Source organism: Girardinichthys multiradiatus, chromosome 20, assembly GCF_021462225.1.
Source record: "Girardinichthys multiradiatus isolate DD_20200921_A chromosome 20, DD_fGirMul_XY1, whole genome shotgun sequence".
NCBI lineage: Eukaryota > Metazoa > Chordata > Actinopteri > Cyprinodontiformes > Goodeidae > Girardinichthys > Girardinichthys multiradiatus.
The window spans coordinates 33747893-33775876 of record NC_061812.1 but is presented as its reverse complement, the minus strand read 5'-3'; the positions used below and the strand labels follow the sequence as shown (position 1 = coordinate 33775876).

The 27984-nt window shown below is 40.7% G+C and overlaps 1 protein-coding gene across 1 annotated transcript; it reads right to left on the bottom strand.

Annotated features, from left to right (window-relative positions):
* Nucleotides 1-560: 560 nt before the first annotated feature.
* LOC124856338 (V-set and transmembrane domain-containing protein 2-like protein) lies at nucleotides 561-26153 on the bottom strand. The gene is made up of 4 exons (XM_047346681.1): nucleotides 25835-26153; nucleotides 8435-8604; nucleotides 4599-4643; nucleotides 561-3176 (listed from the first exon to the last, which is right to left on the bottom strand). Exons 1-4 carry the CDS (start codon nucleotides 25941-25943, stop codon nucleotides 2880-2882), a joined length of 621 nt encoding a protein of 206 aa, XP_047202637.1. The 5' UTR covers nucleotides 25944-26153; the 3' UTR covers nucleotides 561-2879.
* Nucleotides 26154-27984: the final 1831 nt, after the last annotated feature.

The window sequence follows — 27984 nt, the reverse complement described above, 5'->3', positions numbered from 1 at the left end:
TCACTGCTGGCTTCCCTTGTGCATTTAATCTACAGGGGTTGAGTTAAAAAGATGAAGTTATGTCAGCACTCCATAACATTGTTGCTAGCTTTACGAGTAAATATGAAGCAGCACTTATGCATTGACTGGATGTATTTCTGAATATATGTTTACAGTATGTGACATACTGTAGTGCTACTCAGCTGGTTAAAAAGACAAACTCATCAGTGTTGAAAAGCTGCCTGGTAGGAGCTTTTCCAAGGTTAGTACATTTTATTTTATTTTTTTTATGTGAGGTAACTGAAAGCACGTCTGCGTTGTCCACTCATACATCCTTTCTTTTTCTATTAAAGGTTGTTGTCACAAATAATTTTGCGTCTATCTCTCACCCTGAAAATTATTTGCTTTTTGATCACTGAGCCAAGGTTATGAAAATGCCACATAACTATCTTCAAGCCTATGTTTACTCGTTTATCAGTTACTTAATGTATCAGAAATCAGCTTTCATACTTTTAAATATATGTAGCTTAATTTGAGGCCCATTATAAGAAAACACTGTTTACAAAACAAGCAGAGAAAAGAACATTTCAAACTGTGTATTTAATAGAACAAATAGCAGCAGCACAAATAACAAACACAGTCCAATTTGAGCCTAAAATTACATGCCCCATTAAAGTGGAGACAAAAAGTGATACTGTGAATGACGGCAGATATGACATGACTAACACAATATAGTGCTTATGGTATGCTCTTCTGTTTATGATGAACATATACAAAAAAATCTCAAGTCCTGATGTGATTAGAGGACACAAATACTTTGAATGTGGTTTAAAAATCAAACGGTCATCTATTTACTCTTAATTGACTGGATTTCAATTTATTTACCAGAAGAATAAAATAAATATAAAAACCTAAGATATATTCTTTCTTTAAAAGCATTTCTAGAGTCACACTGCAAATCTTTTCATGTTTCAGTCAGAGAAAACATAAGAAAAAACAGAAAATATTCAGTTGAAATTTACATTGTATAAAAAGGCACCACCATTTCTTCTCACTGACGTTAATGAGACTCAACCTTAGTTAGTTTAGTCAGTTAGGATTAACAAACTTATTTCTGTTTACTTAATACTAGACTTAGATTGTTTATCACTTCATGTATAGTCAGATGTTTACATACACCACATGTATTATACCCTAAAACATTTTGGGAAAGCCCTGATTATAATGTCATATCTTTTAGAAGCTTTTGATTGATTAATATAACAGCCTTTGAGTTATTTGTAGGTACACATCTGAATTTTAAGGCAACACCTCAAAAACACTGTGTGACATCCTGGGGAAATCAAGAGTAATCAACCAAGACATCAGGAAGAGAACTCTGGATCTCCATATATCTGATCCATACTTGATTACTATTTCCAGATGCCTGAAGGTGCTACTTTCATCTGCTGAAACAATTAGATGCAAACATAAGTGCCATGGGAATGTCCAGCCTGTCCAGGAAGGAGACAGATTATGTGTCCCAGAGATAAATGTGTTTTGGAGAGTAAAAAACAGAGTATCTTGTAAAGATGCTGGCTCAGGTTGGTAAAAGAGAGTCAATATCCACAGTGAACGAAGTCTTGTACCGACATGGGCTCAAACACCACTCAGCAACGAAATAGCCATAGCTTCAGAAGAAACATAAAAAGTAATATTGGAGTTTGCCAATGAACAAAGGGTTTAAAAGTGCCTTTATTTTTGGAGACTTGTTCTGTGGGCTGTTGGAACTAAAGTTGACGTTTATGGTCATAATAACATCCCACCTTTTGCCCAATGACTGTTTAAGATAGACACCAGACACACCACTTCCCCAAGCAGGTATAGACCATTTGGGGGAAAAAGAGGGAGTTTAGAAGCCTGAGGACTATAAAATAGAATCACGTTGTGTGGGTGTTTTATTGAAGGAGAGAATGTGCACTTCACAAAATATAGATTGCATCACGGCGTAAGAAGATTTTGAGAAAACATTGAATCTCCAAATCAGCCAGGGTTTAAGCTTAGGCACATTTGTATTCCAAATGGACTATGGCCCAATTCATAATGCCAGAATAGTTACAAAGTGGCTTAGGGAAACAAAGTCAATGTTTTGGAGCGGTCATCACCAAGCCTTGATCCAAGTCTTGTAAAACATTTGAGGGGAAAGTTGAAAAGCTGTGTGAGCAAGGTGGCCTACAAACCTGACTCAGTTACTTCAGATCTTTCTGGAGGAATGAGACAACATTCCTGCAAAATACTGTAAGAAGTAGGTAGAAGGAAACTTAAAACATATAACCCAAGTCATAAAGTTTAAAACCCAATTCTACCAAATACTAAGGAAGAATATGCAACTCGTAAATTTGAATAAAGTATAATAAATCTCTTCTATTGTCTGTTTTCTGACATTTAGTAAATAATTTTGGTAATTCTAACTGACCTAAGACAGGTTTAGTCTGATATAATGTCAGACTATCAGAAATAAGTGATTATGTGGTTCTTTAGACAAGGTTAATAAATATCTGGCCCCAACTATATATCCTTTAACTGTATCGATATTGCTGTGTTTATTCATCAATAATTAAACAAAAAAAGCTCACTATATTTACTCCCATAGAATATTTGAGGGTAGAGTTGCTGTTTACATAACTTGAAAGCAATGTCAGAAAGCACAAAAAAGCCAGAAAAAGAACAAAAATGTACTGGTACACAGAGCGGTCTAAATAACATACACCAACACTGGCTTCCAAGCAACAAAAATCAAATCATTAAAGACAGAATACACTTCCAGAAATACTGGGTCACCAGTGTGGTGATAAAACACTAGTGACAGTTCCTCCTAACAGAGGAAACCCATGAACATGCAGACACACAGAATGCCCACTCTAAAGCAAACAGCGCCCCCTGCAGTCAGTGGTGCTGTGAACTGATCTCTTCCTCAGTTCCTGGCTGTCGATCTGCTGTAAGTGACTACCCCTTGAGTGATGTTCTAGTTCCTGCAGCTGAGAATCAAACTGCTGAGGCCTCTTAGGCTCCACTCGGAGGTAGGCCTGGACCTGGTAGCGCTGCTCCACAGGGCCGCTGTGGTCAATGACATGACACTCGTAGATGCCCTCGTCGGCTGGTTTCACGCTCGAGAGGCGGAGTTTGTGGGAAATGTTGCTGCCAGCCACTTTTACCACCTGTCGAGGACAGAGGCACTGTGTTCTCAACTAAAGACTGTTGGAAAGGACAAACAGTATCTCTATAAAGGACCACAGTAATCTTTTACATTTGTCTATGAAAATAATCTGTAAATTACAGAAAATAAAAAATAACAAATTTTTTTCGTGCTTATGCAGCACTATTCATACCATTCATACCAGAAACAATCATGTGTTTTATTGGAATTTTATCTAATAGCTTAACACTAATATGCATAATTAAGACAGGTATACGTGTGTTTAAGGGTCATTAAGGATGGTCTCATAAAGACCAAGGAACACAGCAGACAGGGCAGGGAAGTTGTGGAGAAGTTTAAAGTCGGCTTAAGTTAGAGAACTGGATCCCAAGCTTTTAGCATGGCACAACCGCAAACCTACAAGTTTTGGACATGCCATCCACCTAAATTGAAAGGCCAGGCGAGAAAAGCATTAGTCAGAGAAGCAGCCAAGAGGCCCGTTGCAACTCTGGAGGAGCTGCAGAAATCCACAGTTCAGGTGTGAGAATCTGTCAACAGGACAATTAGTACTTGTGGACATCCTTAATGGAAATCTTACAAGAAGATAGTCATTGTTGAAAGAAAACCATTAGAAGTCCTGAAGTTTTCCACAAGCCATGTAAGGAACAAAGTAAACGTGCCAGAAGGTGCCACAGAATAACGTTTTGTTACATATATGCAAAACACAATATTTGGAGAAAATATAACATTGCACATCATCCTGAATCCACCATTGACCCCGGTAACACATCATGAGCAGCATCATGCTTTAGGGATGTTTTTCTTCAATTTGAGCAGGAAAACTGATACAAATTGGTGGGCAGATGGATGGAGTTAAATACTGGACTATCCTGGTCTAAAACTGACCTGAGACTGGAGTGGAAGCTCACATTCCAGCAGAACAACAAACAACCTAAACATTCAGTTAGAGCTAAAATAGAGTGGACTAGATCAAAGTATATCCATGTTAATGGCCCAGTCAAGTCCATACCTAAATGTAATTGAGAATATGTGGAAAGGCTTAAAAATGAATGTTAATAGACACCATCCTATTTAAGTAAACGTGAGAACTTGAGGCATAAATTTCACTTTATATATGCAAAGCTGGTACAAAAATACCCCAAAGGACTTGTGTAACTGTAGTGAACAGTGTTTCTACTATGTCCTGACAGTTACATTTCACATCCTTATTTGTAAAAAATGTATTAATTCAAAATGAAAAACTTACATCTAAACATCTATCCGTTTTCCTTCTTCTATGCAATTCTGCAGTACTTTGTGTTGGCCTATCCCAATAAAAAAAAAAACCTGAGGTTTGTAGTTGTAACATGACACAATGTATAAAAGGTGAAGGGGTATGAATCCTTTCCAAAGAAGCGTTATTGGGCAAACAGATGCTACTTACACTAATTTTGGTGGCATATATTGGCATTTCCTCCAGAGTCTCCACCTGCAGAAAAATAGAAAGTAGCTTAGGCAATATAAAAGCATCTTCTTTCCAAGCAACATGAAACATACACGTCTGATGGTTTTTTTGACATCCCTTGTTATAGTTCAGCCTCACAAATGTGAATGCTTACATCAACATGCACCCAAGCATGTAAGCTACTGACTAGGAAAATGTCTGATTATGTATGCAGCTGCACAGAGGTATTTTTTGGGCATGGGTATGAATTATGCATGGAGAGAAGAGAGATGTTGAAAATCTATTTCTTTCTCAGAGCCAATTACGGTGTCCAGGGGCACAACAGGGGAGCCTGAGCCCCCCCGCCTCAATGGGAAAAAGTCAACCTGTTTCCCAACCGCTGGCAAATGCTAATCAGCAATTATAACTTCATTTTTATGCCAGAGGCTCTCTACCATGGCTGGAATTACCTTTCAATTTGACTGATACACAGTCAGCTTTAAGCTCAGCTTGAGAAGTCCTCAAAGGTGTTTGCCACCATGGAGATAGTTGGTGTTCAGTTGGACTTGCAACACCTCGAGAAGGTATGCGGTGTTATGAGGGACTCGTTTACTTAGAATCAAAAAGGCCAGAAATGAATATTTTTACAATTTTGGCCTGTTAGTGATAACTCAACTCACATTACTGAATTTGATAACGTTACCCAATGAAAGCTCTCCAAAGACAGTATTATCTACATCTGCAAACAAACACATGAATTTGAGTGCGTAATGCCTGTTCCTGTAGTTATATTAAAATCTATAATCTAGTGACTTAAGATCTGAATGTTTAAATTAGAGCTGGGTGACATGGGAATGACCATTATCTATATTTTTGGGGTTTATACATACGATGTAGACCTTAGTTTTCTTAAGTCTACTTGAAATCATGATGTAAACATTAAATTGAATCATATATTGCATAACATGGCACCAGTATAATACAATGCTTTGAAAATGTATTAATTTCCATTCATCCTTTCCTCATTTTGTTACGTTACAACCATAACATTAGTGGATAATTACAAAGGGGAAGATGTCGTTTTTCAGAATTATTTTATTAATACAATTGTGAAAAAGTTTTTGCATTTGTTTTAAAGCCTTTTACTCTGATACCCCCAAATAAAATCCCAAGTTAAGATCCAGCTGTTTAATGAACTCCTCAGAAATCTGCGTGACAATAGTGAACAAACAGCATGATGAAGACGAAGGAACAACCCACAGCAATCAGGGATAAAGCTAAAGTTGTTTTTTTTTTTTTATTGGAGCACTGTTCAATCTATCATTTGTAAATGGAAGGAGCATGGCAAAACTGCAAGTCTACCAAGCAATTGGCTGTCCACATAAACTGATAGGCTGGGTAAGGAGAGCATTAATCAGAGAAAAAACCAAGAGGCACATTGTAACTCTGAAAGAGCTGCAGAGATCACAAGCTCAGGTGGGAAAATCTGTTGACAAGACCATAACTGATTGTTGTCTCCACAGCTCTGGCCCTTATGGAAGAGTGGCAAAAAGAACGCCTTAAGAAGTCTTATTTGCAGTCTGCTCTAGTCAGATGAGACTGAAATGTAAAACTCCACATCATCCTGAACACAACAATGCCAGCATGAAACACAGCAGTGAAGGCATCATGGTGTGGGGATTGCCTTTCTTCAGCAGGGACAGTGAAACCGGTCAGTCACAATCCTGGTAGAAAACCTGTTAGAGACTGCAAAAGACTTGAGAGTGGGGCTAAGGTTTACCTTCCAGTAGAATAATGACACTGAACATGGAGCCAGAACTACAATGGAAAGATCTGGATCAAAGCATATTCATATTAAAACCATAAATTGTTTTCCTTTTACTTCACAATTATGCAATACTTTGTGTTGGTCTATCACACAAAATCCAAAAGAAATACATTGAAGTTTGTGGCTGTAAGGTTAAAGATGTGAAAATTTAAGGTTGGTATGAATACTTTTTAAGGCACTGCAAATTAAATAGATCTTTCAACTGAATTTGTTTTAAAGTTGTATACAATTGGGATAAACATAAATAAATCTGAACACATTATATACATCCAAGACATTACTCATCTCTTTTCAAACAAAAATGGTTTATTTCCACTTAATTATGGTTTTTACTTACTGGTCCTTCTCAAAATATTAGCATATTGTGATAAAGTTCATTATTTTCCATAATGTCATGATGAAAATTTAACATTCATATATTTTAGATTCATTGCACACTAACTGAAATATTTCAGGTATTTTATTGTCTTAATACGGATGATTTTGGCATACAGCTCATGAAAACCCAAAATTCCTATCTCACAAAATTAGCATATCATTAAAAGGGTCTCTAAACGAGCTATGAACCTAATCATCTGAATCAACGAGTTAACTCTAAACACCTGCAAAAGATTCCTGGGGCCTTTAAAACTCCCAGCCTGGTTCATCACTCAAAACCCCAATCATGGGTAAGACTGCTGACCTGACTGCTGTCCAGAAGGCCACTATTGACACCCTCAAGCAAGAGGGTAAGACACAGAAAGAAATTTCTGAACGAATAGGCTGTTCCCAGAGTGCTGTATCAAGGCACCTCAGTGGGAAGTCTGTGGGAAGGAAAAAGTGTGGCAGAAAACGCTGCACAACGAGAAGAGGTGACCGGACCCTGAGGAAGACTGTGGAGAAGGGCCGATTCCAGACCTTGGGGGACCTGCGGAAGCAGTGGACTGAGTCTGGAGTAGAAACATCCAGAGCCACCGTGCACAGGCGTGTGCAGGAAATGGGCTACAGGTGCCGCATTCCCCAGACCTTGGCTACAGAGAAGCAGCACTGGACTGTTGCTCAGTGGTCCAAAGTACTTTTTTCGGATGAAAGCAAATTCTGCATGTCATTCGGAAATCAAGGTGCCAGAGTCTGGAGGAAGACTGGGGAGAAGGAAATGCCAAAATGCCAGAAGTCCAGTGTCAAGTACCCACAGTCAGTGATGGTCTGGGGTGCCCTGTCAGCTGCTGGTGTTGGTCCACTGTGTTTTATCAAGGGCAGGGTCAATGCAGCTAGCTATCAGGAGATTTTGAAGCACTTCATGCTTCCATCTGCTGAAAAGCTTTATGGAGATGAAGATTTCATTTTTCAGCACGACCTGGCACCTGCTCACAGTGCCAAAACCACTGGTAAATGGTTTACTGACCATGGTATCACTGTGCTCAATTGGCCTGCCAACTCTCCTGACCTGAACCCCATAGAGAATCTGTGGGATATTGTGAAGAGAACGTTGAGAGACTCAAGACCCAACACTCTGGATGAGCTAAAGGCCGCTATCGAAGCATCCTGGGCCTCCATAAGACCTCAGCAGTGCCACAGGCTGATTGCTTCCATGCCACGCCGCACTGAAGCAGTCATTTCTGCAAAAGGATTCCCGACCAAGTATTGAGTGCATAACTGTACATGATTATTTGAAGGTTGACGTTTTTTGTATTAAAAACACTTTTCTTTTATTGGTCGGATGAAATATGCTAATTTTGTGAGATAGGAATTTGGGGTTTTCATGAGCTGTATGCCAAAATCATCCGTATTAAGACAATAAAAGACCTGAAATATTTCAGTTAGTGTGCAATGAATCTAAAATATATGAATGTTAAATTTTCATCATGACATTATGGAAAATAATGAACTTTATCACAATATGCTAATATTTTGAGAAGGACCTGTATATATCTCTGAAACTTTGTTTCCAGCAACTGGATGCCTTCCTGCTTGACAATCTTTGTTTGAACAAATAAGAAAGGAAAACCTGTTATGCCATTCAGCTTACCATGTTAGTGATTTGTGAAGGCAAATCTTGTGAGTCTTTGTGGCTCCTGATGTACCACCACTGAATCTCCAGGGAGAATGAGGAAGAGCCTGCCCCACGGAAGGAGCAGGCCATCTCTACGTCTTCACCAATCTGTGCTGTAACGTCATGAGGAACATCTGTAAACAAAGCTAGCAGAGGGAGGAAAGAGATTAAAAGATGGAAGAATCCCCAAAGGAAAGAGGTGAGAAAATTTTGCTCAGAATATCAGAAAACAAAACTAAAAAAACTTATATTTCCCAGAGAGATATGGCTCTCTGCAGTTCCTCCATAGCTGTCATTGCCCTATGTTTGAGTTTTGCCCCTTTTCTACTGGTTCAATTTGGCCCTACTCGACTCCACTCAGCTCTCTTTGCAAGCGTTTCCATTACTGATTTTTCCATACCGGTGGCTACTTTTTTGGTCCCCGCTCCTGAGCAAAGACCATCGGGGCAATGAACAGATTGCTGTTCACGTCACATCCTGAGTGTTCTGGCAGACACACCAAGGTGAATGTTATTCCACCGTCATAAAGTCCTTAATCCCTGACCACAAGTACAGATGTAAATATCCAGGAGTTCACAATAGAAAATAGTTTTTCCTTTTTTATCATTCAATTTAATTATTATGAATGCAGAGGATGTTAATTTACATGTTTCTAAAGAAAAAAGGCATCATGCCGTTTATCACTAAACATTTCAAATAGCTCTACATCCCTGCCTGCAGGTGTCATTTTGTATGCCACGTAACTGGGAATCATCGGTGCCTATGTGGAAATCTGTGCTCAAAATGTAAAGTAAGACACTACTTATGCCTGGTTCACACAGCAGGATTTTCATACCAATTTTGGGTCCACTCTGACCTCAAATCAGGGATATTCAACATGTTGGATTGTCTTTGCCTGATATCATATGGGGTGGTCCCAAATGAGCATGCCTGTTGAATGTGGCGTTCAGCTAATCAGGTAGCGAGGTGACGTAAAGTCGGAGGTGATTTACTCTGAACACATGTTTGATCTTGAGAGGGTTTGTGTGACTTCTGACATCTGAATGGTCATGAGTGAAATCTGTTTGTGTGCGGTGTGTTGCGCTTGTCATGTGGCTGGACACCACTCACAAGACCAAACCTGTTAGTTCTTTGATTTTTTTATCGTCACGTGTGGGGTCTCTTTATTACCTATTTACCAAACTGTATTTCACAGCACAAGTTCAGTAATGTCAGATATACAAGATTAATACAAAGACTGACTTTAAAGCAGTAGCTTTCAAAAGAAAAAGGGCATTCCAGGGAGCAGTGAAACTATAAATTTATTATTTTATTTTATGTTATTTTTTACCGTGTCCTGTCAGTGCAGGGTAGCACTCAGAATTGTTGTCTGAGTGCCAAGAAAAAGCCCAACAGATTTACTTTCACAAGTGGAGAATTACGACTAACGCTTGATATTTATTAAATAAACTTTATCAGAAACTGGTTTGGGATTATTTCAATTACAATGGACATGGTGACGGAATGAAAAGAGAAAAAAAAGAAGCAAGAAAGAGAGAGAGGAGGGGCAAAAAGGAAAAAAAAAATAGAGAGAGAAAGAAGGGTGAAGGGAATACAAGATACCCTGGAAGACTGCTTCAACATCAATAATCTCAGTGGCTTTAAAGATAACTATGAACAACTTCAGAAGCTCACTTTCTTAATCTTTTGTATTGAAGTCCCTCACTTCTTTGTTCTGTAAGAAAATTGAGCTCGATCTTCTGCCAGAACTTTAAACCTGGACTTGATTGGAGTCAGGGCCATTCTCATGCACATGTGGAGGTGTTCATTGGTGGACTTGAAATTATATTTCATTTTGATAATGTTCATTGTAGAAAAAGCTACCTCACAGTTCATTCAAATGTAAGGCGATATTAACCAAAAAGACCACATTTTCCCTATGTATTTTCTAATAAGTTATAAAACTGTGTTGCCTTCTAACTTCTTAGCTCTGCCAAAAGAAAAAACATGCAACTTCCTTCCAAATGGACCAAACGTGTGCTAATAATCTCCCTTTGCCAAGCCATCTCACGATGGCAACAGATCATCAGCACCAGCATCATCTTCAGTCAGTCAGTCAGTCATTTTCTACCGCTTATTCCATAGTGGGTCGCGGGGAAGCTGGTGCCTATCTCCAGCAGTCTATGGGCGAGAGGCAGGGTACGCCCTGGAAGGGTCGCCAGTCCATCTCAGGGCAATACACAACCATGCACACACTCATTCATACACCTAAGGGAAATTTAGAGTGACCAATTAACCTAACAGGCATGTCTTTGGACAATTGCGCCACTGAGCAGCCACCGTCTTCTTTCACAAATTCCCTTAGCATGCGATGCTGGTAGGTTGAGCATGTACTGAGAAAATAAATAATTTTTATTATTACATTCATCACCTCAGCATGCTCATCTGATGGGGACACATATAGGACAAAATGATGAATTGGTACTCTATGAGGTCAGGATTGGCCTCTCTCAGTTTCTCTCTATTATAGCAGGAGCTCCATCTATGGTTAATAAAACAATTTTTTTGGCTCTATTCCTCTTTCTGTTAACATCTGCTTAATGGCCATGTAGACATTTCTCCTATTGCACTGTTCTGAAGGGGAGTGGCACCTAGCCGGTCTTCACAGAATACTGTCTGTTCTGTGTCGAAAAGCCTGACATAAGTTAACAGCTCACACCATGGGTCAATATTTAACTTCTTTTAATGGGAGATGATGCTGTATATGCTTTACTTCATCACACAGCTCTTGCTTCATACATTCTTAGACATCCCCTCCCTCAGTAAATGCCTGATTACACTGGCCTTTCAGACTACTTTTATTTTGTGCTATTACTTTATATGTGACTAAGTATGTCTATGTTCCAAACTTTTATGTTTTCTCTCATAATGCTGTTTCACATCAGCATTTTTACTTGCCATAGATTCTGAACATATGAGACACACTGGTTTAGTGATTCCAGTGGGAAGTATGAATAAAATGGGTCCGTCCTTGTGGATTAAAGGCCCTATTGTTGCTGTCCACGTTTCTTTTTTTAGAAAGTACCATTTCTTTCTTATCTTTCAGTTTCTCTCACCCATCCCTTTCAACTCTCTTGGTGCAGTTGTGTGTATTTCTCCTTTTCTTTGGCACAGTCGTTACTCTCCCATTCTTCATCTTACCTGTCTTTTTCTCTATTTTATATGGTGCGGATGTCTGTATCTCCTCAACTTTGTTTTGTCAACATGTGATGCCCTTCTCTTTATTAATTTTTTTGTGTCACTTGGGTTCCTTCTCACCTGACTTCACCCAAGACCGCAGCCGGAATCCGTTTCAGGTTTGATAAATCGCATTGTGGTTGGTAAGGAATTACATTTGCATATCCTCATCTCATAAAGTTGCGTTTTTGGGTCATTAGCATATGTTTGCTTATTCATGAAGGCAAACGCGCTAAAACATTTGTGCCCCGTTTTGCTCATTTTACACATGCAATTTGGTTTGCACCTGTTTTGTAGATCAGCTTTGCACACGCAATCCACTTTGCACATTTTTACAATACAAGCGCCCGGCAAGTTTTAAATATTACCCTTCTGTTTTGATCTTCTGGGTCCAGAGCTGGACCGTGGTCAACAGTTAATGACCTATGTCATAACACAAGAAGATGCAGTGTAAATAAGATTGTCGCTATACTAAATAATTTAAAAAGAAGTTGGATTAAAACCAGATTTACAGTAGAAGGAAAGCCTAAACTCGAACTTGACATTTTACTAAACGCAGATTATTTAATTCAATTCAGTTTATTTATATAGCCCCAATTCACAACACATGTTGTCTCAAGGCACTTCAGTCACTCCACTAGCAGTCACTCCTCCTGGATGAGCATGTAGAGACAGTGAACAGTCACTGGCGTTGACTTTGCAGCAATCCCACATACTGAGCATGCATGTAGCGACAGTGGAGAGGAAAAACTCCCTTTAAACATAAAGAAACCTCCAGCAGAACCGGGCTCAGTGTGAGCGGCCAACTGCCACGACCAACTGGGGGTTTGAGAGAACAGAGCAGAGACAAAAAAGAACACAGAAGCACTGATCCAGGAGTCCTTCTATATGGGAAGGAAAAGTAAATTTTAGTGGATGTAGCTCCTTTAATCGTTTCATCTAGAAAGAAAGAACAGATAAACTTTGAGCCAGTTTTCAAGGTTTCTTTATAATTCTCAATATTTATGATGAGGCTTTAGTGTTTCTGGAGACCTTGGAGAAACTAAAAGATTCCGTTGATTTCCTTTCATTCTGCTCCAATGATGGAACCTGGGAAAAACAATTTTTAAAGACAGAAGTGTAGACACTAATGACACTGATGTACCGTCTCATAAAAAAGTACTTGGCCTCTATTCTTGCTTTTCTGTCACACTTGAATATTTCAAATCTGATCTCCAAGGCAATCTGATCGCACCAGGTGCATGTGCATGTACGGTTTGCTGGGACACTGTTCGTTTACTGAGGTTGCAGCACAAGCAATGTAAGCACCGCTTGCAGCACTTGCAGAATAATCTATCTCTACAATAAAACAGAGTGTGCTAATACAAAGCCAACTACAAAACTGTGTAGGACTGCCGGGAGTCGCAAAACTGCTTTTGATTGCTTGGCTAAACTTACTTGAGCAGTGTGGTGCATTTCACGTCACTCTTCAAAAATGGACTCTTAACTAAGACTCTTGTTGACTTTGATTAAAGCATTTAACAGTTTGCTGATGTTCAATGTGGCCAAGAATTGTATTGTGATCAAGTAAGTTAAAAATAGACACTTGGAGCTTATTGTTTGCCTAACATCTGGCTAAGGTGGAAAAAAACCTTTCTCATTTAATAGTTGGCCTTTATGTTCATGACTATTTACATTCTACAAAGATTCTTAATGAAGGCATCGAGGCTGAATGAACACATATGGAATTATGCAGCAGACAAAAAATTATAAAATAAATTTATAATATTTATAATATTTCTATATACTCGTACTCGTCATCTTCCGCTTTATCCAGGACCGGGTCGCGTGGGCAGCAGACTCAGCAGAGACGCCCAGATGTCCCTCTCCCCAGACACCTCCTCCAGCTCCTCCGGGGGGGGGGGGGGGGCCCAAGGCGTTTCCAGGCCAGCCGAGAGACATAGTCCCTCCAGCGTGTCCTGGGCCGTCCCCTGGGCCTCCTCCCGGTGGGACGTGCCTGGAACACCTCCCGAGGAAGGCGTCCGGGAGGCATCCGATATAGATACCTGAGCCACCTCAACTGGCTCCTCTCGATGTGGAGGAGCAGCGGCTCTACTGCGAGCCACTCCCGGATGGCCGAGCTCCTCACCCTATCTCTAAGGGAGTGCCTGGTCACCCTACGGTGGAAGTTCATTCAGCCGCTTGTATCTGGAATCTCGTTCTTTCGGTCATGACCCAAGGTTCATGGCCATAAGTGAGGGTAGGAACGTAGACCGACCGGTAAATCGAGAGCTTCGCTTTTCGGCTCAGCTCTCTCTTCACCACAACGGGCCGGAACGAAAACCAAACTGCTTCTCCTGAAGCCGAGGTTCGACTATCGGCCGGACTCTCCTCTCCAACATCCTGGCGTAGGCCTTACCAGGTAGGCTGAGGAGTGTGATCACCCTGTAGTTGGGGGACCACCACCCCAGTCTGCCAGTCCAGAGGCACTATCCCCGAACACCACGCAATGTTGAAGAGGTGTGTCAACCATGACAGCCCTACAACATCCAGAGACTTGAGGTACTCAGGGCAGATCCACCCCCGAAGCCCTGCCACCGCAGAGCTTTTTAACCACCTTGGTGACTTCAGCCTGGGTGATGAAAAAGTCTAACCCCAAGTCCCCAGCCTCTGTTTCCACCAGGGAATGCGTGATGGCAGGATTGAGGAGATCCTCGAAGTACTCCTTCCACCGCTTGATAATGTCCCCAGTCGAGGTCAGCAGCCTCCCACCCCCACTGTAAACAGTGTTGGCAAAGCACTGCTTCCCCCTCCTGAGGCGCCGGACGGTTTGCCAGAATCGCTTTGAGGCCAACCGGCAGTCCTTCTCCATGGCCTCACCGAACTCCTCCGAGGCCCGGGATTTTGCCTCTGCCACAGCCCTGTCAGGTACCTGTCAGCCGACTCAGGAGTCCCACAAGCCAACCACAGCCGATAGGACTCCTTCAGCTTGACAGAGTCCCTTACTGCCGGTGTCCACCACCGGGTTCGGTGACTGCCGCCGTGACAGGCACTGCAGACCTTACGGCTGCAGCTACGGGCCACAGCATCAACAATAGATGCGGAGAACATGGTCAACTCGGACTCTATGTCTCCACCATCCCCAGGAATCTGGTCAAAGCTCTCCCGGAGTTGAATACATCCCTGGCCGAGGGCTCCGCCAGATGTTCCCAGCAGACCTTCACTATGCGCTTGGGCCTGCCAGGTCTGTCCGGCTTTCTCCTCTTCCAGCGGATCCAACTCACCACCAGGTGGTGATCAGTGGACAGCTCAACCCCTCTCTTCACCCCAGTGTCCAAAACATACGCCCGAATGTCTGATGATAGACAACAAAGTCGATCATTGACCTCCTGCCTAGGGTGTCCTGGTGCCAAGTGCACTTATGGACACCCTTATGGTTGAACATGGTGTTCATTATGGACAATCCGTGACTAGCACAGAAGTCCAATAACGAAACACCACTCGGATTCAGATCAGGGAGGCCACTCCTCCTGATCACGCCTCTAAAGGTGTCACTGTCATTTCCCACGTGGGCATGGAAGTCCCCGAGCAGAATAATGGAGTCCCCGGGAGGCGCACTATCCAGCACCCCCGACAGGGACACCAAGAAGGCCGGGTACTCTGCACTACCGCCCGGCCCATAGGCTGAAACGACAGTCGGAGACCTGTCCCAAACCCGAAGGCACAGGGATGCGACCCTCTCATCCACTGAGGTAAACCCCAACATGAGACATGAGATGGCTGAGCTGGGGGGCAACAAGCAAACCCACCCCAGCCCGCCGCCTCTGCCCGTTGGCCACTCCAGAGTAGAAGAGAGTCCAGCCCGTCTTAAGGAGATGAGTTCCAGAGCCCACGCTTTGCGTGGAGGAGAGACCGACTATTTCTAGTCAATATCTCTCGACCTCCTGCACAAGCTCAGGCTCCTTCCCCCCCAGTGAGGTGTCATTCCAATTTAGAATATTTATATACAATTTACAGGGGTTGGACAATGAAACTGAAACACCTGGTTTTAGACCACAATAATTTATTAGTATGGTGTAGGGCCTCCTTTTGTGGCCAATACAGCGTCAATTCGTCTTGGGAATGACATATACAAGTCCTGCTCAGTGGTCAGAGGGATTTTAAGCCATTGTTCTTGCAGGATAGTGGCCAGGTCACTACGTGATACTGGTGGAGGAAAACGTTTCCTGACTCGCCTAGATCTGGTGACTGTGCAGGCCATGGGAGATGTTCAACTTCACTTTCATGTTCATCAAACCAATCTTTCACCAGTCTTGCTGTGTGTATTGGTGCATTGTCATCCCGATACACGGCACCGCCTTCAGGGTACAATGTTTGAACCATTGGATGCACATGGTCCTCAAGAATGGTTCGGTAGTCCTTAGCAGTGACGCGCCCATCTAGCACAAGAATTGGGCCAAGGGAATGCCATGCTTCACTCTGGGCATTCAACAGTCTGGGTGGTACGCTTCTTTGGGGCTTCTCCACACCGTAACTCTCCCGGATGTGGGGAAAACAGTAAAAGTGGACTCATCAGAGAACAATACATGTTTCACATTGTCCACAGCCCAAGATTTGCGCTCCTTGCACCATTGAAACCGACGTTTGGCATTGGCATGATTGACCAAAGTTTTGGCTATAGCAGCCCGGCCGTGGGGTTGGAAGATCCTTCTGACAGTTGTCAAATTACATTTTCAGTTCGCTATGCAGACATCCTCCTCCCAAAACTGTTTGTAGAACATCTCTTTGTTCAGAAACAAGACAATGTGGTGTTGCACATGTAACAAGTGTGTTCAACAGACACCCCAACTGTTTCCCTGCTTGAATTACAGCAGCATCTCCCAGAAATCAATCCTGTAACCTTGGCAGAATAATAAATCAAAACAAAAGCTGACTCCACTTGCAAAATTTCATGGCCCTGGCTAAAAAAAGATGAAAAACGTACTTCTAAAAGGAGGACTGACTTCCAGGGAAATTTTCAGCTCACCAGGTTGTCTCATTTATAATGCTAGGGAGCTGGAGAAGAATAGGTTTTCTTGGCTTCGCCTCATGTAGATATAGATTTTCATAAAGGCAGTACTGTCAGAACCATCCTTAAACAGAAGCAAGGGACTAACGTTTGAAGCTGTACGTAGGGCACATTTAAAAAGGACCTCCTTAGCATTTTTCACTTTATTGTTCAGCGAGCTGATAGAAGTGATAGCTGCTTACTATCCACTATACACTCATTAAAAATTAAGAGGGGACATATTTATGAAAGAATGTAGTGGAGGACATAAATAAAGATAGACACGTTAGCATGCACTGCCACTAATGGGGATGGGGAGTTAGTGGAAGTTATATTTAGAACATATATTTAGAAAAGGTCTTCTAGGTAACGTTAATAGCTGTTCTGTTTCGTAACTTGCTCTACTAGGCACGTCCTCACCAAGGCACAAAGGACCTGGGCTGGAGGGGAGCGGCAGAGGTTAAAATGAAGGTACTTGTGTAAACTAGCGTATTTACCAGCCTCATCAATTCCACTGGTACCGACAAATAAACTGAGGTAAAAATTTTATATAGATAAAATGGAGGTAGCAACATGTTATTTTTGAAACTTAAAATCATAACTGATCCACTCTAAGCAGTACTGTTAATCGTTTTCAGAAGACTAATCCTTCTCTGGTCGGTCGCAGGCTGCACGCAGGTGGGGTAAGGACTTTCCTCCTTTGTAGGCTAGGTTTATATGCACCTACGGAGCTGTTAGCAGTCCTTTGAATGTAGATTTTTCAGCCACGCTCGTCTTGATTCCTCATCTGTTGGTAACCAATGATTCACTGATCGCAGGAACAACCCAGGTTCCCTTTGGTAAAAATGCACTAGCTAAAGCTGCAAGTTAAGCTTCGTCTGACTAAAGGTGCAGCAGCAGACAGCACAAAAAAAGAGTCATGTTATGGTGTGTTTTAATCGCAACAAACAAATAACAAGAAATTTTGCTCAACAGTCATTCCAAAAAAACAGCTCTATAATTACCTAAGCAAACTGCAGCACCACCAAAACAAAGGTGCAGTATTTCCTTTTTTCTAGGTCAGATAAATAAAAACATAAATTGAAACTTTTAACTAGCATCTAACCTAAACGCATACAACAAACACTAATTCAAGTAAAACAGTGGTAATTAACTTGTGAGGTTTTAAAGAATACATGTTAGCTAATGGTGCTATTTTGAGAGTAGCACTTTAATTTTTTTTAAGATACAATTTCTTCAACCAGACTAGACATAGATTTTATGGCAGTTTTCAGGCAAACTGACTAAAACATTTTGGTTTTTTTATTGCAATTCTTCACCTGAAGATGATGTTTCCTACTGGGAAACATCATCCCGAACGTCTTATGAAGTCTCATTCATACAACACCAATAAAAATAAATTCTAAGGCATGTAACTCTACCTTCATAGTTTCCACCGAGCTGACTATAAACAGTCTGTGGATAGATTACTTCTGTGAATATGTAATTCACCAATGTGATGAATGGATTCAATAATCTTTGACACCCAGAAGGAAATTTTGAATAAAGACAACAGAAAGGTGTTGTTAAAAATGAGATCTGCTGGGGGGTTTTATCTTGATCTTCAAAAGCTTAAATCTTGCACACAACAAAATACTAAGTATGTTAGCTTAGTGAGTATGGGAAACTCTGGGAAATAAGTTCTAAGTACTGAAGGACTGCCTCTGTTGAGTGCAGCTAATAAGATATTATCTTAGTTGACAGATTAAATCACAGTTACACAGTGGATTGAATACTATTGTTATGTTGAGTTAAGGTTCTCTGAGATGTTTACAGTAAAGGTAAGAGCAACAACAGTATTTAGGGCTTTTGGCAGTAAGTCAAAAAGTCTGCATTTGGTTCAAGATCAGTAATGGGGCATACAGACAGATTCTCCTTGGGGAAATAACAGTTGCTGTGAGACCTTCAGCCTGAATTCAAGGTGGAAGGTAAAAGTAATGAAATACGAATGGCACTTGTAATCAAGCGAGCAGCTGTCTGCTTGTTGCCAACCATACTTCTGGCTTGTGGAGTGAATTTTTCATAGCCCCTGGGACACAGGACTCAGAAGCTATTTCTGGGTTTCCTACCAAGATGTGGCAACATGATGTAGCACAAGTTGTTGACAACACACACCGGTGCTCACAGGTTCTTGTAGTACAGATATGCATGCTGTACTACATCTTAGGTAGTGAAAGATAACATTAATACATTTAGATGATTATGGCTTACAGATAACAAAACCCCAAAGTGTATCAGAAAATTAGATGGTAGATCGACTGTGGACTTCAGAAAACACAGTGGACCAACCACAGCAGATGACATGGCACCCCAAATCCTCACTGTGTGTGAAAACTTCACACTAAACTTTAAGGAACATGGATTTTGTGCCTCTCTACTCTTTCTTCAGACTTTTGACCCTGATTTCCAAATGAAATGCAAACTTTACTTGAATTTAAAAAGAGTACTTTGGATCACTAAGCAAGAGCCCTGGAGTCTCATTCATAAAACTGGTGTACATCACGTTCCACGCAAAGGTTGTGATTCTCTGACCCATACGTATGCTGGTTTTGGAGATGGGAGACTGGCAACTCACATGGTGTAGTGGGTAATCTAAGCCACACTGCATCTTGATTCCTTTCAGACATTCAATTTCACTTCATATCAAACTTTAATCATAGAGCGACTTTGTCATAAGCATTCAAAACCTGCAGTGGAGCTGAAACAAGTAATTGGCTTAATTGTGATTAATTGGATGATTGAAATAATCGTCAGCTAATTTAGTAATCGAATAATCATTAACTGGAGTATACAAACTCTAAAACATGCTATTTGCTGAAAGAACAACTCACTCAGAGCAGTAATTACCCCAAAACTATACAAACATATACACATTTTGCTTTTAAGATGGAAAACCTTCTTTGTCTGTAAATATGCTCTGTCCAGAACTCCTCAAGTACTATAGCTTCAGCATCACCAAAATCTCCTATTAAGCACCTTTTGCTATCTGATTATTAATTGGTTATTGGAAAAAATAGTCAACAGATTAATCGATTAGCAAAAAAACTGTTGTTGCAGCCCTAAACCGCCGTGTTAACCGTGTTATTTATGCTTGTGCTAGTGAGCCAAAACCATAGATAAGGACCTTTCAAATATATATATATAAAAAGCCAATAAGCCAAGTTAAATCTTAAGTTTTCTCACCATCACATTCCTCTCCTCGATGATCACCAGGGTAACGTGTACCACAGATTAACACAACTTGTGACAAGGTGTGAGGCAATAACACAGATTGCTGTAAACATTTAAATACTGAGGTGAGACTTGTGTGTAATGCCAAATGATGGATACATTGGCACTGCTGGAAGAACTTGCAAATGGGAGAATTAGTAGGGAACACATTTTCAAGGATCACCAAGATTTCCTGGCCCATGATGATGACTGGTTAATGTGCCGATTTAAACTCCATAGAGCATTGTTCTTGGATCTATGGATCTATCCAGTATGGATCTTGGATCTGTCCCGTATTGGAGAAACCAGCCATCCCTGTCCAATTACAAGTGTTAACCAGTCTGGGGTTCCTGGCCACCGGCTCTTACCAGCGCAAATGAACCGACAGATATGTGTTTACATAATAAACAATATATTAACTCTCTGCCTGAATTTTCACATTTAGAAACAACATTAGTCTGTGAAATTATCTATAGGTCTGGGATATTGCAGCCAGCGCTAAGCACAATAATATCTGCCGTCGTGGATAGTATTGTTAATATGACCTATTTCCCTACACTGTGGCTACCAATGATATTTTTTGACTCTCAACCTCACTTACCAACACATCAATTTCTGCCTCAGTAAAATTGCGTTTCTTTGCTCTTTTTTCTCCATGGTTGCCATTGTTAAATCATAAAATAACATTGATCAGGTGGCTCATTTAAATACACAATGACATTCATGAGTTGCTTTGCATTGACCATTATGGTTGAAAGTGGGCACTTAGAGGGCAGAACCTTGTATGCAAACATTGAGGAGCAGCTGTGATTTATAAAGGGGAAATTGCTAGCTGGTGTGTGTATGCACATGGTTTTATAAGTCTGGATGTTTTTGAAGAACGCCCTTTTTGGGTTTTGGCCATACACTTCTAGTATAGATCCTATGCAACAATTCATAAATGAGAGCCTAGTTCCCTTTTCCTTAGCCCGGGTAAGGGCTTTCTATAAACATACTTGGATACAGAACTTTGAACAAACAGCTTCTTCAGCAATGATCTTTTGAGGCTTACCCTTCTTGTGGCGGGTTTCAATGTCTTCTGTTTTTTCTAAATCCCAAAGGTACAGTGAACTGAATTTAGATCTGGAGGCTTTGGGGGTAATTGTAGTACAGTGAACTCATCATCATGTTCAGTTAACAAATTTGGGATGACCTGAGCTTTGTAACATGGCTCTTTATCCTGGTGGAAGTAGCTATCAGATGATGGGTACACAGTAGCCATAAAGGGATGGACATGGTTAGCAACAATGCTCTGTTAGGCTGTTTTGCTTAAATAATGTTCAACTTATGCTATGGTAAAATATCCCCCATACCATTTTACATTCACCAGCCTGAACCATTGATACAAGAAAGAATGCCATAACGTAATAACGTATGCCTCACCTCAGTTAAGCATTGTGTTATTGAAAGCAAACACACCCACATCTCCCTATTTGTGGCTGCAAACAGGAATTCCCTCCTCACTACACAGGGATGGTATCTCCCCATTGACTGCACATACATAAAAGCAATAGAAAACTTGCTGGGGGCAAAACTAACTGACAAATGCGTTCAATTTTTGACACGGTACTTCTGTGCCTCCCTTTCTAATGCTGCCCTGGGCAACCACCCATATGCTCCCTGTCAAAAACCACCACTGGCTTTAATAATAATACAAAGAACTGTTTGTCATAAGCTGTTCAGTTTATGAAAGTAAAATACTTTATATATGACCAGCTTGAACTTTAGATACAGTTCTGTTTTGGTCGGTTTCATAACACACTTATGCTCATGTCCCTTGTTTTGCACAAAGCAGCACTTCAAATCAGACTGGGCTTAACTTGTGGACTGAGTTAAACATGCCAGAGTGAAAGGGGATTGTTCCTTTCATCACTAGATTGATGATAAGAGCATTAAAAATGTTTAAATTGTTCAGATAATCTCAGAAAATAATGTTATTTATATCGACGTCCTTTTTGCAAAAACTACTGAAACGTAATTGTTTTCGTGAGCTTTGTTTTCAAGACATCTGTGGCTTTTCCATTTACAAATGACAAACAATCTCTTCAAATAAGATTTACTTTGACTCTGATGCATACAGTAGAGTCATACATTATTTTAAGCATCCTTTATTGTCTCTGTCTTTATAAGCAGGCCTCCGCCAGCCTCTGCTGTGACAACGTGACTCTATAAACTGTCCACCCCCACTCCGACAAGAACTGTCAGAGCACCATTAAACTGAAAGCCAATAAAAAGTGCTGGGGCTGGCCATCCTTATTAAGAAGACACCTAGCAGAGGATCCCAGGCACTTTGGAGGCCTAATGAATTGACACACACCCCCACGCTGTGAAGGTGATACGCTTCAATGGGTGAAAGGAGGAACTCTGCAGAGGAACACTAAAATTGCTATGAAATGTAAAGGGGTTGGACAATGAAACACCTGTCATTTTAGTGTGGGAGGTTTCATGGCTAAATTGGACCAGCCTGGTAGCCAGTCTTCATTGATTGCACATTGCACCTGTAAGAGCAGAGTGTGAAGGTTCAATTAGCAGGGTAAGACCACAGTTTTGCTCAAAATATTGAAATGCACACAACATTATGGGTGACATACCAGAGTTCAAAAGAGGACAAATTGTTGGTGCACGTCTTGCTGGCGCATCTGTGACTAAGACAGCAAGTCTTTGTGATGTATCAAGAGCCACGGTATCCAGGGTAATGTCAGCATACCACCAAGAAGGACGAACCACATCCAACAGGATTAACTGTGGACACAAGAGGAAGCTGTCTGAAAGGGATGTTCGGGTGCTAACCCAAATTGTATGCTTGGGCTGTGGACAATGTGAAACATGTATTGTTCTCTGATGAGTCCACCTTTACTGTTTTCCCCACAACCGGGAAAGTTACGGTGTGGAGAAGCTCCAAAGAAGCGTATCACCCAGACTGTTGCATGCCCAGAGTGAAGCATGGGGGTGGATCAGTGATGGTTTGGGCTGCCATATCATGGCAATCCCTTGGCCCAATACTTGTGCTAGATGGGCGCGTCACTGCCAAGGACTACCGAACCATTCTTGAGGACCATGTGCATCCAATGGTTCAAACATTGTATCCTGAAGGCGGTGCCGTGTATCAGGATGACAATGCACCAATACACACAGCAAGACTGGTGAAAGATTGGTTTAATGAACATGAAAGTGAAGTTGAACATCTCCCATGGCCTGCACAGTCACCAGATCTAAATATTATTGAGCCACTTTGGGGTGTTTTGGAGGAGCGAGTCAGGAAACGTTTTCCTCCACCAGTATCACGTACTGACCTGGCCACTATCCTGCAAGAAGAATGGCTTAAAATCCCTCTGACCACTGTGCAGAACTTGTATATGTCATTACCAAGACGAATTGACGCTGTATCGGCCGCAAAAGGAGGCTTGTTGAGTAGATGCCACTGGTCCATGTAACATTGCATTCATTTTTCACACAGATCTTTTTTTTGTTGAGTGGGATTCAATACCTCAGCCTAAGCAGTAAATGTGGTGCAAAGGCCAGATGTGCTTATCTGGAACGTATGAGCCAGGGCTGACTCTAACAAGCACTCTTCATAACAGTGCATACAGCCTCTCTGCTCTGCATGAAGGCTCACCTCCCCTCTACTCAGGCAATTTATCAAAAAGCCTTATTTAAAACAAAAGACAGAAATCTCCTGAGGATTACAAAAATATAAAAAATAACACAAAGGTCTGTTTTCTGCTGCTGAAGCTTCCTCTGTGTTGCTCTGTATGAAATATTGCAGAATTTCTAGGCCTACCATTAGGCCTGAAATGATTCATACCTCTGGAAGATTCAGTTTTAAAATTATTTTCATTCAACTCAGGAAAAGAGACAGGCATCTCTTAAAATATAATAAAATATTGTAAAAGGAATGTCAATTTTGAAATCAATAGTTTATCTGTTACAAACACTAAAAAGTGGGATTTTGATAATTATGTATACCCTCCCGAATAATCAACTGAAAAATCTTTATTGGCATTACAGCAATTAAATCCTGCATATAATTGCTAACCAGCTTTCTGCATATTTCTAGATGTAATATTGGTTATAAGCTAGAAGTCTCTGAGGTTGTAATGCCTCCTTCCCATCACCCTACTCTTTTATCTCACACCACAGATTCTCAGATTCAAGTCGGGATCCTTGCCGAGCCACTCCAAAAACTTAATAGTACTTTTGTTGAGAATAAACATGTTGGTAAAATTAAAGATAACTATAAACCTAAATCTGCCAGAATAATTTAGGGCTCAAGTGTATATATTATATACAGAACATAAACAATTCTCTAGACAATTTCTATTAAATTTGAAGGGCAGTGCGTTTAAGCAGGAAAATGATAGTGGGATGTAGGATCAGGTAGTAAGCCTGATGGTATAGGTTACAAAAACTACTTAAGTATATATGTGGTTTTTTTAGATTATTTAACAACTTAAGGAAACGGTAATATTTTTATAAAACAAAAGCTAGTTTAAAGTTGCACCTGTAGGGAGAAAGACTAATTGATCTCCTATCATAGTAATTAAGCTAAATCCACCTTGTAAAAAAGAATACATTTCAGGAAAACCTCTTGATGGTCTGCATCATAAAATTTAGTAAGATACCTGGGAATGTTTGTTTTATGCTCTGTAATGGCATAAAAGTTAGGACTTTTTCACTAGGTCAATTGCTTGCCTACTGTATATGTTTAGTTATGACATATGGTTTTTGTATTAGGCTTATATTTATTAGGGTTTTGTATTATTGTGTATTATTGTGTTGATATAATTGCTCTTTTAATTTCCATACTGTACTGGATGCCTTTTTACATCAGGGACAAGGACTACCAAAAAACCTATTTGTAGTTTACATGTAACCATGGGAAAATGCTTATTAACGTACTTTGTCCTACTCAAATTATTATATATAAAAACACAAAGTAAAAATAAAAATAGAGTTTTAATTAATTACATACTATCAGTAAAAATTGGCTTAAATAAAGTTATTATTGTTGAGAACATATTTAAAAAAACAAAACAACATACAAAAATTACTCTTTTTTTGGAGGTCTATGTGTTTGCAAATAACTGAGGAAATTTTACTGAGCAAGTATGTCCTCATACATATTTCCCTCAAAACTTTAACTTTACATTGTGCTGTATGTGCTGCAGCTCAGAAGTAAGACATGAACACTTTTTTGCCTAATTTCTCCAAGCTACAGTTTGGAGAATTAGAATTTGTGCAAAGTTGAAGAAAATATATCTATTGAAAGTTAATGTGTTGCATTGTCAGGTGCTCTTTACACTTGTATGGTTAACACGAAGCTAATTCTAAACCAGGTAACACCTTATAGACAATATAGGTCCTGAATATTTCTGAGGAAATCTGTTTGTTTTGATACTGATGCTAACAAACTGCAGGCTCTCTGCAGAAATCTTCTGGTCCTGCCGACCAATTACATCAGCAGGTGTTGCTTAGCTGTTTGATGCTAAATGTTTTCAAGCATTTACAAATCTGCACCTGTTTTTGTCATTGTTAATGGATTTTGCTTAATCTCCCGCATGGATATGCAAAAGTGCAGTTTAATTAATAGATAAGTAGTCAAAAATGTGTTATTTTCAATCAAGCTATTGTAACTTTATATAACTTAATGTAATCTAAAATTATAATGTTGAAGATTTTACCTTATTAACCATTTGCTGCACGATCCCTTTCTAAATCCAAAAACAAAGTGGAAAAAAAACGAATCCTCATCTGATCAAAAGCAGTATTCAACGATATCGACAAAGACTTGGGCTTTGATGCAGTATTAAAGTCCTGATCAAAAGCTCAGTCGTGGAAGAACTTACCATTTCCAGAGATGTGATTTTCCACCTTTATGTGTCCGTCACGCAGACCTGCGTTAAGTTGAACGTAAAGTCCCGCGTACAGTAAAATGATCAGTCCGAAGGCTTCCATTGCTGCAGCCGGTATTTCAAGCAGCTGAGTTAAACTCTGATATTAGGAGGAGAGCATAGATAGCAGCTGATCTTCCCACGCTGACACACAGACACACAGCTGGACCTGCCGCCTCCCCTGCTGAGCGGGAGGAGATGCGGCGGTCAGGCAGGCGGAGGGAATATGGGGATGAGTGCTGCGGCTCAACTCAATTAGGCGTATGCATCTCAAAGAGACGTGAGTGGTGAGTCTGAGTGCGACTGTTTTATTTCAGCTATCAATTCCAGTAAGCGACGTAAACCTGTTACGTGACAAAATGTAGCCAACACAAAATAAGTCTTTGCATTTTATCTTCCTTGCATGTCAAATTATGATTATCTTAACATGAATAAATAATAACTGGGCCCTATCAGATATGTAGATATATAATTTTAAATTTCACTTTTCTGATTCCATTATCGACGTTGCTCATGACTGTTTATATAGTATTCAATTTATCTCATTATAACAGCAAATTTCAATGTTACAGTGCCTTGCAAAAGTACTCGGCCCCCTTGAACTTTTCAGCCTCTTGCCACATTTCAGGCTTCAAACATAAAGATATAAAATTCTATTTTTTTGTGAAGAATCATCAACAAGTGGGACACAATCGTGAAGTGGAATGAAATTTATTGGATGTGTCAAACTTTTTTAACAAATTAAAAACTGAAAAGCAATATTATTCGGCCCCTTTGGGTTAAGACTTTGTAGCGCCACCCTTTGCTGCAATTACAGCTGCAAGTCGCTTGGGGTATGTCTCTATCAGTTTTGCACATCGAGAGACTGAAATTCTTGCCAATTCTTCCTTGCAAAACAGCTCGAGCTCAGTGAGGTTGGATGGAGAGCGTTCATGAACAGCAGTCTTCAGCTCTTTCCACAGATTCTCGATTGGATTCAGGTCTGGACTTTGACTTGGCCATTCCAACACCTGGATACGTTTATTTGTGAACCATTCCATTGTAGATTTGGCTTTATGTTTTGGATCATTGTCTTGTTGGAAGATAAATCTCCATCTCAGTCTCAGGTCTCTTGCAGACTCCAACAGGTTGTCTTCCAGAATGGTCCTGTATTTGGCCCCATCCATCTTCCCATCAATTTTGACCATCTTCCCTGTCCCTGCTGACAGGGACAAGAGTGATCATGGGCCTCTTGGCTGCATCTCTGATCAGTCTTCTCCTTGTTCGAGATGAAAGTTTAGAGGGCCGGTCTTGGTAGATTTGCAGTGGTCTGTGTCGAAGCAGTCTCTGCTTCCCCGGGTCCGTTGATTTGGGCACCGGTTTCAAAAGAGTGAAATAAACACAAAGTACAATCAGCTTATGTTTGCCTCTGCACAGAGTGAGAGAAAGATGCTCCAGCCAAAACCTGCAAGCAACAACTCTGCCCTCTCTCTGCTTCCAGCTCGTTTTATTCAGTCTTCAAGGGTGTGTTCAACATATACATATATCATGTCACTCATGTATAACATAACAGTTCCTTAGGTCCAAATAAGGAGTGCTTCTGGTTATTTTCTCATAGCAAGCTTGTCTTGTCTTGTCTCCGGCCTTCCCTGTCCTCCATCCATTTATGACCTTGCCCTCTCTCTATCCTTTCCTCCCTTGTCATTCACCAATTTATGACCTTGCACTTTCTATGCTTCACTCCCTAAGGACCTTGCACATTCCAGTTACACACATAGATAGTTTATATTCTACATCTGATACTCCTTCCATTTCAATATGATTGCTTGCACAGTGCTCCTTGGGATGTTTAAAGCTTGGGAAATCTTTTTGTGTCCAAATCCGGCTTTAAACTTCTTCACAACAGTATCTCGGACCTGGCTGGTGTGTTCCTTGGTCTTCATGATGCTCTCTGCGCTTTGAACAGAACCCTGAGACTATCACAGAGCAGGTGCATTTATACGGAGACTTGATTACACACAGGTGGATTCTATTTATCATCATCAGTCATTTGGGACAACATTGGATCATTCAGAGATCCTCACTGAACCTCTGGAGTGAGTTTGCTGCACTGAAAGTAAAGGGGC

Bases quoted from the DNA above. Each gene is read 5' to 3' on its own strand.
- LOC124856338 (XM_047346681.1), bottom strand. From the start codon at position 25,943: ATGGAAGCCTTCGGACTGATCATTTTACTGTACGCGGGACTTTACGTT. The intron at 8,605-25,834 runs GTAAGTTCTTCC...TCCCTCTGCTAG, and splicing joins AAATCACATCTCTGGAAATG to CTTTGTTTACAGATGTTCCT. The intron at 3,177-4,598 runs GTAAGTAGCATC...TGTCCTCGACAG, and splicing joins TATATGCCACCAAAATTAGT to GTGGTAAAAGTGGCTGGCAG.